This window comes from Molossus molossus, unplaced genomic scaffold (assembly GCF_014108415.1).
Source record: "Molossus molossus isolate mMolMol1 unplaced genomic scaffold, mMolMol1.p scaffold_m16_p_13, whole genome shotgun sequence".
Classification (NCBI taxonomy): Eukaryota; Metazoa; Chordata; class Mammalia; order Chiroptera; family Molossidae; genus Molossus; species Molossus molossus.
In genome coordinates this window covers 82,388,580-82,401,779 of record NW_023425348.1, presented here as the reverse complement: position 1 = coordinate 82,401,779, position 13,200 = coordinate 82,388,580, and the positions used below count along the sequence as shown (strand labels likewise).

The following is a 13,200-nucleotide window of genomic DNA, read 5'->3' as shown; positions in this document are numbered from 1 at the left end:
AGTCAGGAGAACTCTTAACAATACAAATGTTTTTCAACCTTGATACATACCTTCTCCTAAGCCATTCAACTGAACTTCCCCAAAATATATCCTGTAGGGAAAAAACGAAAAATGTTACCTGATTCTGTATTCTAATGGCCTCTATAGAAAAAACACCCAGAAACAAAATAAACAAAACAAACTTTCTTTTTCTTATCTACATGAAAATCTCTTTTTTTTTAAAACCTCTTCAGTTTAGCAATAATGCTATTACTTCAATTAAGATGCAGTCAAGGGGGTATGTATGGAGACTATTGGTTTAAAAATGAGAAAAATAGCCCTGGCCAGTTTGGCTCAGCGGTTAGAGCGTCGGCCTGCGGTCCGGAGAGATCCGGGTTCGGTTCCCGCTAAGGGCACGTATTTCGGTTGCAGTTTGTCCCTGGCCCTGGTTGGTCGTGTGGGTGGCAGCCACTCGATGTGTCCCTTCACGTCGATGTTTCTCTCTCTCTCTCCCTCCCACTCTATCTGTACAAAAAATGGAAAAATGTCCTCGGGTGAGGATAAAAAAATAAAAATAAAAATGAGAAAAATAATAAGTGGAAACTGCTATTTAAGTTTCTTTTTCCTTTTCCTGCAAGGTATTTATTTATTTCTGGTTAATCCTCACCCAAGGATATTTTTCCATTGATTTTTTAATATAGAGTGGAAGGGAGGGAGGGAGAGAGAGAGTGAGAGAGAAACACCAGGTGAGAGAGACACATTGATTGGCTGCAAGATCCTGACCAGGGCCGGGGATCAAACCTGAGACCCTTCGGTCTGTAAGCAAACGCTCTAACTGCTGAGCCAAACCGGCCAGGGCTATAATGTGTTTTTTTAAAGTATACTTACTAGGAAATAAAGAATATATAAATTAAATGAGCAGCCCTGGCCGGTTTGGCTCAGCGGTTGAGCATCAGCCTGCGGACCAGAGAGTCCTGGGTTCAGTTCCTGCTAGGGGCACATACCACAAAAAAAAAGAATAATAAAATGAGCCCTGGCCAGTTTGGCTCAATAGTTAGAGCGTTGGCCTGCAGTCCGATGGGTCACGGGTTTGATTCCTGATCAAGGGCACATACCAGTGCTGCAGGTTCAATCCCTGGCCCCAGTCAGGGTCATGAGGGAGACAACCAATCAACGTGTCTCTCACATCAATGTTTCTCTTTCTCTCTCTCTCCTTCCTTTCCAATCTAAAAAAAAAAAAAAAAAAAATCAATGAAATAAATATCCTCAGGTGAGCATTAACATAAAATAAACAAACAAATAAATAAAATATAATAACCTGCTGACCATAGCATGCCGACTTCTGCCATAATGTAATATAGGAATAATGTTAATAAGATTTTGCTAGATACACTCTAATAAAAAACTGACACTAGCCCTCGCCGGTTTGGCGCAGCGGTTGGAGCGTCGGCCTGCGGTACTGAGAGACCCCGGGTTCGGTTCCCGCTATGGGCACGTACCTCGGTTGCAGTTTGTCCCCGGCCCTGGTTGGTCGTGCGGGCGGCAGCCACTCGATGTGTCCCTTCACATCGATGTTTCTCTCTCTCTCTCCCTCCCGCTCTATCTGAACAAAAAATGTCCTCGGGTGAGGATTAAAAAAAAAACACAAAAAACTGACACTAAATCAGTAAATTTGAATATCGGTACAGTACTTAAAATAACCTAATCATGCTAAACTTATCCTTAGCTATACTTTTTTTTTCTTTATTGATTTGAGAGAGAGGAAGGGAGTGGGAGAGCGACAAAAACATCGACGAGAGAGAACATCGACAGACCACCTTCTGCATGCCCGCCACTGGGGATTTGGCCCACAACCTGGGCATGTGCCCTGACCGGGAATCAAACTGGTAACCTCTTGGTGCATGGGTAGGCACTCAACCACTGAACCACAATGGCTGAGCTCCTTAGGTATACTCTTTATACCATTCAGGTGCTAAACAAAAATTTTCTTCACAGACAGTAGACAATAAAACTTTAATGCAATCTTGATGAACAAAAAATTCAGAATGAGTTTCTGTAACAATGTAATTCTACAGCAAAATGATCAAATCTACCGGGTAAGGGAAAAAAAAACAACTTAAAGAAAGACAAGGCTATGCCCTGGCCGGTTTGCTCAGCGGTTAGAGCCTTGGCCCGTGGTCAAGAGAGACCCCCGGATTCGGTTCCCGCTAAGGGCACGTACCTCAGTTGCAGTTTGTCCCTGGCCCTGGTTGGGTCATGCGGGTGGCAGCCACTCGATGTGTCCCTTTCACGTCGATGTTTCTCCCTCTCTCTCTTCCTCTCTCTCCCTCCCACTCTGAGCAAAAAATGGAAAAATGTCCTCGGGTGAGGATTTAAAAAATAAATAAATAAATGAATGAATGAATGAATGAAAGACAAGGCTATTCTTTAATGCTATAAAGCTATACAGTTACTCTGTTAACAACAGTATAAAAAGGAAAAAAAGCTAAATTTACCTGAGATCATCCACTTCTCTCTGGTTTAAACCAGTTATTTGCATCCAAAAGCATTCCCAAATGATAAACAGTGAACAATAAATACTGTATTACTCCAGAAATACAAGATACAAGAAGACTTTAAATAGTGGTATTACAAGGATTAGGAGTCCTAGTTAACCAAGTTGATGACTAGTAGTATAATATGGCTACTTATAAAAGAACCAAAGTGAAGAGGACTTAGCACAGGTAAATGAGAGGTTAAGAAGTAGAAAGTAATCTTTCTGTTATATCTGAATAAAAGTCGAGTAATTTGGAATACTCAACTTGAAACCTGGGAAGACTATAGAGACAACAACAAAAACGTATAAAAAACTTAGAAAATAAACATGGGGAGGGTTGCTAGCTTATTGCTAAAAAAGTTAAAGAATGACTTAACTATTTTCAATACTAGATTGTTGCAACAGAACTAGTTGAGTCTCTAATCATCAGTCTTTCCATCCCGCTATCCTAATTCTTCTCAAAATCAGTTCTATACACGTTAGTCAAAGGCTTAAAACCAATGGTTGGTCACTAAATGAAAGAAAAGTCGTGGATGATTCAGGTCTCCTAATTTTCCATGCTCTGCTCTCACACTTTCTTCTACACCACCACTTTGGTCCATCAGACAATCTGAGTACAGTTCATACCTTGCCCTCACTTCTATGGCTTGCAGCTGTTGTACTCCGCACCTGGAGCAATCTTTCTCCCTCTCTTCTACCTGCCGAAATTCTCTCTGCCTCAAGGTCTAGCTTGAAGGCCACTTCCTCCATGAAGCCTATCTTGTATCTCCCCCCAGAAAAAATTTTCCCTTTCTCTGTTCTCCCAGTACTTTTTCCTGATACTGCTAAGCAGTTTTCAAATCCTACTTTTTATTAAATAATGTTATGTACCAAACTATTTCCCCCAACAGATTAGGAACATCCATAGGGCCTCTGTATAGTTCTTTCTTGGGCCTAAGACAATGCTTACATTAAAAAGGCACTCAAGCCCTGGCCGGTTTGGCTCAGCGGTTAGAGCGTCGGCCTGCGGTCCTGAGAGACCCGGGTTCGGTTCCCGCTAAGGGCATGTACCTCGGTTGCAGTTTGTCCCTGGCCCTGGTTGGGTCATGCGGGTGGCAGCCACTCGATGTGTCCCTTTCACGTCGATGTTTCTCCCTCTCTCTCTTCCTCTCTCTCCCTCCCACTCTGAGCAAAAAATGGAAAAATGTCCTCGGGTGAGGATTTAAAAAATAAATAAATAAATGAATGAATGAATGAATGAAAGACAAGGCTATTCTTTAATGCTATAAAGCTATACAGTTACTCTGTTAACAACAGTATAAAAAGGAAAAAAAGCTAAATTTACCTGAGATCATCCACTTCTCTCTGGTTTAAACCAGTTATTTGCATCCAAAAGCATTCCCAAATGATAAACAGTGAACAATAAATACTGTATTACTCCAGAAATACAAGATACAAGAAGACTTTAAATAGTGGTATTACAAGGATTAGGAGTCCTAGTTAACCAAGTTGATGACTAGTAGTATAATATGGCTACTTATAAAAGAACCAAAGTGAAGAGGACTTAGCACAGGTAAATGAGAGGTTAAGAAGTAGAAAGTAATCTTTCTGTTATATCTGAATAAAAGTCGAGTAATTTGGAATACTCAACTTGAAACCTGGGAAGACTATAGAGACAACAACAAAAACGTATAAAAAACTTAGAAAATAAACATGGGGAGGGTTGCTAGCTTATTGCTAAAAAAGTTAAAGAATGACTTAACTATTTTCAATACTAGATTGTTGCAACAGAACTAGTTGAGTCTCTAATCATCAGTCTTTCCATCCCGCTATCCTAATTCTTCTCAAAATCAGTTCTATACACGTTAGTCAAAGGCTTAAAACCAATGGTTGGTCACTAAATGAAAGAAAAGTCGTGGATGATTCAGGTCTCCTAATTTTCCATGCTCTGCTCTCACACTTTCTTCTACACCACCACTTTGGTCCATCAGACAATCTGAGTACAGTTCATACCTTGCCCTCACTTCTATGGCTTGCAGCTGTTGTACTCCGCACCTGGAGCAATCTTTCTCCCTCTCTTCTACCTGCCGAAATTCTCTCTGCCTCAAGGTCTAGCTTGAAGGCCACTTCCTCCATGAAGCCTATCTTGTATCTCCCCCCAGAAAAAATTTTCCCTTTCTCTGTTCTCCCAGTACTTTTTCCTGATACTGCTAAGCAGTTTTCAAATCCTACTTTTTATTAAATAATGTTATGTACCAAACTATTTCCCCCAACAGATTAGGAACATCCATAGGGCCTCTGTATAGTTCTTTCTTGGGCCTAAGACAATGCTTACATTAAAAAGGCACTCAAGCCCTGGCCGGTTTGGCTCAGCGGTTAGAGCGTCGGCCTGCGGTCCTGAGAGACCCGGGTTCGGTTCCCGCTAAGGGCATGTACCTCGGTTGCAGTTTGTCCCTGGCCCTGGTTGGTCGTGCGGGTGGCAGCCATTCGATGTGTCCCTTCACATCGATGTTTCTCTCTCTCTCTCTTCCTCTCTCTCCCTCCCGCTCTATCTGAACAAAAAATGGAAAAATGTCCTCAGGTGATGATAAAAAAAAAAAAAAAAGGCACTCAAGCCCTGGCCAAGTTGGCTCAGCGATTAGAGCGTCAGCCTGCGGTCCAGAGAGACCTGGATTCGGTTCCTGCTAGGGGCACGTATCTCGGTTGCAGTTTGTGCCTGGCTCTGGTTGGGTTGTATGGGTAGCAGCCACTCGATGTATCCCTTTCATGTCGATGTTTGTCTTTCTCTCTCCCTCCCACTCTATCTGAACAAAAAATATCCTTGGGTGAGGATTAAAAAAAAAGGCACTCAAGCCCTGGCCAGTTTTCTCAGTGGTTAGAGCATTGGCCGGTGGACCAGAGAGGCCTGGGTTCGGTTCCCACTAAGGGCATATACCTTAGTCGCGGTTTGTCCCTGGCCCTGGTTGGTGTTGTGTAGGTGGCGGCCACTCGATGTGTCTTTCTCATGTCAATGTTTTTCTCTCTCTCTTCCTCCATCTTTCCCTCCTGCTTTATCTCAAGATAAATGCAAGAGTGTCCTCGGGTGAGGATAAAAAAATAAAAATTAAAAAAAAAAAAAAGCCCTGGCCGGTTTGGCTCAGTGGTTGGAGCGTCGGCCTGCGGTCCGGAGAGACCCGGGTTCGGTTCCCGCTAAGGGCATGTACCTCGGTTGCAGTTTGTCCCCGGCCCTGGTTGGTCGTGCGGATGGCGGCCACTCGATGTGTCCCTTTCACATCGAAGTTTCCCTCTATCCTCTATCTCTCTTCCTCTCTCTCCTTCCCACTCTATCTGTACAAAAAATGGAAAAATGTCCTCGGGTGAGGATAAAAAATAAAAAAATAAAAATAAATAAAAATAAAAAAAGGCACTCAATAAATATTTTTTGAGGTGAAATAGTTCAAGGAAAATATTCAAAGAACTGTTGACCAGTTCTCTATATCCATAAACAACTAATTAAAAACAAACTGAATTAGCAGTTTGTTAGACAAAAAGTTTTTTGTTTTTTAAAAAAATTTTTTTTTTATTAATTTTTTTGAGAGAGAGAATAGGATAGGGAGAGAGAAACCTGGATGAGTGAGCACATGGATCAGCCGCCTCCTGCATGCCCCCCAGTGGGGACCTGGCCCACAACCTGGTCATGTGCCCTGAACCGGCCACCTCTTAGTTTATGGGTTGATGCCCCACCACTGAGTCACACCAGCCAGGCTTGTTTTTTTTTTAATCCTCAACCGAGGATATTTTTTCCTTTTATCTTCAGATAGAGTGGGAGGAGGAGAGAGAGAGAGGAAAAAAAAAATCGACATGAGAGAGACTCATCAACTGGCTGTCTCCCTCGCGATCCTGACCAGGGCCGGGAACCGAACTGCAACCGAGGTACGTGCCCTTGACTCGAATTGAACCTGCGACTCTTTGGTCCATGGGCTGACGCTCTAACCATTGAGACCAAACTGGCCAGGGTGACAAAAAGTTTTAATTTAACTCTGGAATATAGAAGGCTGGAATCTGCTCAGGATAGTGTTTTATTTATTTATTTTTTGTTAATCCTCACCGGAGTATATATTTTTTTAATTGACTTTTAGATAGAGTGGAAGGGAAGGAGGGAGAGACAGAGAGAGATACATCAATTGGTTGCCTCCTGCAAGACCCTGACCAGGGCTGGGGATCAAACCTGCAACCCAGGTACATGCCCTTGACCAGGAATCAAACCCACGACCCATTGGTCCACTGACCAATGCTCAAACTGCTGAGCTAAACCAGCAAGGGTGACAGTCTGTTTTTTAAAGTCTTAAGCTCTTTTTCCTGCTTTGAGGTCATGTCAGTAGGACCTCAAAATCCTATCCATAGGAATCATGACTGTGCATAAACAGAAGGACAAAGAACTTGGTAGCTTTGGAAAGCTGAGTTCATAAAGGAAGATGGATAGACAATCATAGTAAAGCTGTAGCATCAACTGTCCAACCAACCACCTGTCCAAAAATTAATCACAGAATACCTAAATAATACCTGGATTCCAGTCAGACAATGTGCAAAGTGATGAAGCTGACAACTGAATTGAGAAGGTGAGCAGCCATGCTATTTACCTGTATAATATGACGTATTCATGCCCTTGTTTCCTTGAGAGTCTATAAGCTGGTGTCACCCTAGTTATAGCCAGCAGAGACTTCAGCAGCAATGATAGTCTGTTGTACACTGTGTAGGAAACTTTGATTTCTTTATCACACCTGTGGAGCACACAGACACTATCAGCATTCTCCTATTCAGCTTATATAAAACAAAGAAGAGAAACGCAGTGGCTATAGAGATATGTTATGTTCTAGCTACTGACTGAGCTTAACTTGTTAGCATTATCCATAAATTCTGATAGAACATAAACTGCTTTGCAGTCCAGATACATCATTCAGAGTATGACAGCCAACAGAAATGGCTGCAAATTAAGCACTGGAGCTGTATAAAATTAAATTTATTATTAAAACATGCTCTGAACTAAAGGTATAATTAGAGCTCTTCTTCAGTTTACCAACAGATTGTTGAGATAAGACAATAAACCAAAGTTTCACTTTCTCATGCACTGGATACAGGGAGATGGACACCAAAAGGTACCAAATTTTTTTCTAGTTTTGAAAGCAGTTATCTTTCTAAGAAATAAAGCAACACAATTAAAAATAGTAATTCAATGTTGCAGTTATATAAATGAGGATGCAATTACAATTTCAATGTACCATCTTATGAGCTGTTCAACTCTATACATCTGTTTGGTACTAAAATTGTGGACTATAACCTGGCAACTTTTCCATTTTTAAAAAATCTCAATACTACATATATTTATTACTAAAAATGTTCTTTTGATGTGCTGTTATTTCCTCACATTTTCTATATGTATAATCATCTTGAAAACTAAAACTTCAGGCAGGAAGTAAGCCAATCTGCCTTGAAAGAAGAAAATGAAGGAGGGGAATAACATGCATTTCTAATCCATGACCAATACTGTATAAAAAGGAGTAGGGAGGGGAAATCTTATTGGATGTCTGCCACACAGAAACAGACAAAACAGAGTAGTCATGTTACAAGAGCTCCCCAGGGATTTAATCAGAGAACTATCTGTACTCTGGGAAAACAACAAACCCTTTCAGTTTTCTTTCTGCTCCTTTCCCTGTGGTATCTGAGTCTCTCTGGACTGATGCTCCCTCTGAAGGTCATTTCTGCGCCAGGGCTGGACACCACGCATGAAGCAAATTGTAGCAAAAACCTATTAGTTTTTTCAAGTGAGTAGAACATCCTCCATGACTGATAACAAAGCCCTATTTCCACATGATGTCATCTGTTTTATCCTGAGGTACAACAACCAAAGAACCTAAGACAGAGAACTTACTTTTCATTCATTTCAAGACACCAAATTTCTAGTTCCATGGAATCTCCCTATAGATGGGATAAATGAAAGATATTTTAATTGTGTTTTTTTTAAATTATCTTCTTTTTTCTTATTACAAATACTATATATTCACTGTAAGATATATTATAAAGTATAAATAAGCAAAAAGAAAAGGATAATTTATAATCCAATCATCAGCCACTTTTCTAAATAAAATAAAAGTGAGATCATACCATATATACTAATTTTATCACCTAGTTTAATTAATAAATACATGGAATTTTTCTTATAATTAAAAATTCTGGCCCAGCCAGTGTGGCTCAGTGGTTGAGCATCGGCCTATGGACCAATAGGTTGCCAGTTGGATTCCTGACCAAGGCACATGGCCAGGTTGTGGGTTCGAACGATCAGGTGGTGTTGCAGGAAGCCAACTGATGTTGAAATTTCTCTCTCATCAATGTTTCTATCTCTCTCCTTCCCCTTTCCTCTCTAAAATCAATAAAAACGTATTTAAATAAATACAAATTCTGCATTATTTTTAACAGTTGCATAGTATTCCAAAACATGACCATTTTATCTAATCGGTCCCCCCATATTTGGACATACAGGTTGTTTCTTATTTTTCACTAATACAAACAACATTATGATAAATAGCCTTGAGACTAACACTTTGCATGTACCCCAAATTAATTTCTTAAGGCAAATTTCAAAAGTAGAATTGTTAAATCAAAGAGTATTCCTGGCCCTGGCCAGTTTGGCTCAGCGGTTGGCACGTCGGCCCATGGACCAGAGTGTCCCGGGTTTGGTTCCTGCTGAGGGCACGTACCTCGGTTGCAGGTTGTCCTCGGTCCCGGTTGGGGTCATGTGGGTGGTGACCAGTTGATGTGCCTCTCTCAAATTGATGTTTCTTCCCCACCCCACCCTACCGCTCTTTCTGAAGATAAATGCAAAAAATGTCCTCGGGTGAGGATAATAAAACAGAGTATTCATGTTTTGAAGACTTTTGCTATGTGTATCCATATTGATCTTCAGTAAGGTCAACACTTCCAATGATGAAGAGAGCCTTTCCCTCCAATTCTATAGGGGGTATTTTAGGTGACACCCACAATTAAAGAACACCTTAACAAGCTTCTTTCTTTAATCTTTTTAGCTGTCTGATGTCTTTAGCCAAACTGTTCAGTCTCTCTCTGTATTACTCTGAACAGACTTAGTGAGAAGGTAAGAAAAGACAAGACTAAAGCCAGAATCCCTCAACCCTGTAATATTCCTATGCGTCACTTAGTGATGAAGATAGTCACATACTTTTGGACTTAAGAAACTTTTTTACTAATCTGTTGTAAGAGGGCATTCTTTTAGGTTTGAGAATAACCTTTGGTTCGTTTGTGGACTAGAGAACTATATTTGTTCTAGATCAAATTTAAATATCTATTCTTGCCCTGGCCGGTTTGGCTCAGCGGTTGGAGCGTCGGCCTGAGGTCCAGAGAGACCCGGGTTCGGTTCCCGCTAAGGGCACGTACCTTGGTTGCAGTTTGTCCCCGGCCCTGGTTGGTCGTGCGGGTGGCAGCCACTTGATGTGTCCCTTCACATCGATGTTTCTCTCTCTCTCTCTTCCTCTCTCTCCCTCCCGCTCTATCTGAACAAAAAATGGAAAAATGTCCTCGGGTGAGGATAAAAAATAAATAAATAAATATCTATTCTTAATATATACCCCTTTCATTATACTGTCATTTTTCAATGACACAATGAATTTGAATCTATCCCCCCCCCCCCCAAAATCAGGGGATGAAAGGAGGCATCTAAAACGTAGTTTCTCTAGGCCAATTAGAACAGTTTATAGTCATATTTCACATATGCCTGAGAGAGGAAAGAGTTCTTCTAGCGATTCCTTTTAAACTCTCTATAAATCACTAAAAAAAATAATTTATAGTATAAACTGGCAAGTCAGGAAAGAATATGAAGTTTTGTTTTATTTGGCTCTAAAGTTTCCATGAAATAAGTATAAATAACTATTGACAATATTCATCCAACAAAATTCACTGAGAGTTTACTACATGCCATCCTAGGCACTGTGTTAGGCACAGAGTTAATTATTTATGTATATCCTGCCTCATTTCAAAAAGAATTTAAAGAACTACAAGGATAAATAAGATGTAGCATAGCTGTTGGCCTCCAGAATAAAAGTGTAAAGTATGAACAGGAACATGTAATAATTGCCTAGTATGTTATGTTAGTCACTTTACAAATAAGGATTAAATATAAAAATACTGTATTCCTGCATGACTGTGAAGTGTAGTGTTAGCTTAGTGGTGTTGGTGGGGATGGGGTTAAGTAATTTGGCCAGTCACTCAGCTGGGACCTGAACTTGGGTCTATGTAGCTCAACTCCATCTCCCTTTCATTATACCATGCAGCCTTACAATCTTGTAGTGGAAATAGATTAATAAACACACAAGAAACAATATCTGCCTCAATCCTAATGTGGAATAAGGTGAGCAAGTTTTTATAAATCACTATATAGCAGGTTCTACTCTAGAAACGAATACAAACAAAGTGCATGAGAAGTCTAAAGAAAGTAGTTACCTCTCCCTCTAGAAGGGGGCAGATTTTCTAGAGCATGTAAGTCTTGAGGATAAGTAGAAACATGTCATATATAGATGATATATACAAAGATGAGGGTGATGAGCCTATTGCAGGTGGTTGGAAGAAAAAGTACAAAAACCACGACTTTCTCAGAGAATGATGAGAAGTTCAGAGAGGAAAGGGGCAGGAATAGGGCTGAGTTAGAGTCATAGAGGGAAGAGCTTTGAGTGCCAGTTAAGACACCATCCTGGCCATAACCTTACCTCAGACGTCTTGAGTGAGATCTCAACACACATAGATCTCCCAACGGCAGGCAGCTGCCCTGCCAGAGCCTTTTTTGCTTCATGTGTAACTTCTGGGATGTCTTTGATTGCTAAATTGAACTGGAAAACAAAAGGGACTTTTCACTCACAGACAGCATTATGTAAACATAAAGTAGTCAGACTGTATGTTGGGTAATGCAGGCATTGCTTTGACTGATTAAGGACATTCATTCACTTCTTTCTTCACCATAAGAGGTATCCTGCATCAAAACCCCAAAGCTCAGCTGGTCTGGTGTGGCTCAATGGATAGAACATCGTCCCATGGCCTGGGAGGTCCTGGTTTGATTCCTGGTTTGATTCCTGGTCAGAGCACACGTGGGCTCCATCCCCAGTGGGGGGCATGCAGGAGGCAGCTAATAGATGTCTCTCTCCCACACTGATGTTTTTACCTCTCTCTCCTTTCCTCTCTTTCTCAAATATCAATAAAAAATATATTTTTTAAGAAAGTCCCAAAGCTCAGGCTGAAACTGCTAATGACCTAGGACAAAAATTATTAACAAGATATTTTTGTTTTCTAAAGATTAAGCTTTTCACCGAAAACAGCAGAAAGCCAAGAACCAAATAAATCCAGGACTAACATTCAATGAAGAACATACTTTCCAAGTGAATGGATCAAATGGAAGTAGATATTTATTTATTTACTTTACTGATTTTAGAGAGAGAGGAAGGGAGAGGGAGAGAAAAATAGAAACATCGATGAGAGAGAACATCGACTGGTCGCCTCCTGCATGCCCCCCACTGGCGATTTGGCCCACAATCAGGGTATGTGCCCTGACCGGGAATCGAACCGGCAACCTCTTGGTACATGGGTCAATGCTCAACCACTAAGCCACACCAGCAGGGCAATATTTTTTTTTTCATTATATTTTTTTAAATCCTGAGTATATTTTTCCAATTACTTCCAGAAAGAGTGGGTGGGCGAGGAGAGAGAGATATCAATGTGAAAGAGACACATCAATTGGTTGCCTCCTGCACAAACCAACCAGGGTGGGGAAAATAGCAACTGAGGCATGTGCCCCAGACCGGAATCAAACCTGAGACTCTTCGATCTGCGGGTCAACATTCCAACTGCTGAGCCAAACAGGCCAGTCCAAAGTAGGTATTTTAATGTTATAATTTAGTAACACCATAAACAGTATCACTTATTACTTCACTTTGAGTCCATGTAACAAAAACCACAGTATACCCCTTAGCCAAAGAATAGGAATTTTACCCAATCTGAACCCGTTGGAGATGAAGATGAACGAGTACAAATCTTCTCGCCAAGTCGAGCCTGGACAATCACTTGAACCGTCTAAAAAAAAAAACACAAAAGCCAAACAAATACTAAAAAAAAAAAAAAAATCAAAGATGAAAAATATCTTAAATTGATTTGGCTCCCGATCAGGATTAAAACTCTTCCAAAGCAGGATTTAAAAGATGCCAATAACTATACTTTAGTACCTTAACACATTCAAGAACAGACGGAAAGAAACACTATACAAAAAGAATACTGTAAATATTCCTGAGGACACAGTGTCAAACAATTAGAGGAATTATAGTTTGAGGCTTGGAATCTGTAATGTTCTCACATGGCATAAGTTGCACATGGTGGTTCGACTTTCATAAAGAAGTAAGTCCAACAGTAGGTGTAAATATTCATGGCCATACACTTATATAATCATAGTAGATTCCACAATTATTCATATCTTTTGGACCATATGGCAAAAGTCTTCCAACTACTTTACAACCAGAATCTATTGCATGAATTGTTCTTACATGGCAATGTTTGAGAAGGAGTGATAAAGGTGGAAATAATTTTTAGATTTAGGAAAATATAACTTCTAAAGCATTCAAAATTCAGTTTTATTTCCACATTTACCCAGAATGGAACAATAAATGAAAGTTTAGACATTT

The 13,200-nt window shown here is 40.5% G+C and overlaps 1 protein-coding gene across 8 annotated transcripts in view; it reads right to left on the bottom strand.

Annotated features, from left to right (window-relative positions):
- ATG13 (autophagy related 13) overlaps positions 1-13,200 on the bottom strand; it is a 41,472-nt gene that overhangs the window by 15,682 nt on the left and 12,590 nt on the right. For 7 of the 8 annotated variants that reach the window (XM_036257816.1, XM_036257815.1, XM_036257817.1 and 4 more), the window contains 5 exons: positions 12,518-12,598; positions 11,245-11,364; positions 8,403-8,449; positions 7,114-7,254; positions 51-91 (listed from right to left, as the gene is read on the bottom strand). In XM_036257816.1, the coding sequence (XP_036113709.1) occupies positions 51-91; positions 7,114-7,254; positions 8,403-8,449; positions 11,245-11,364; positions 12,518-12,598 (430 nt within the window). Of the gene's footprint in view, positions 1-50; positions 92-7,113; positions 7,255-8,402; positions 8,450-11,244; positions 11,365-12,517; positions 12,599-13,200 lie in introns of those variants that run through there. The other variant, XM_036257822.1, reaches the window with a different exon arrangement.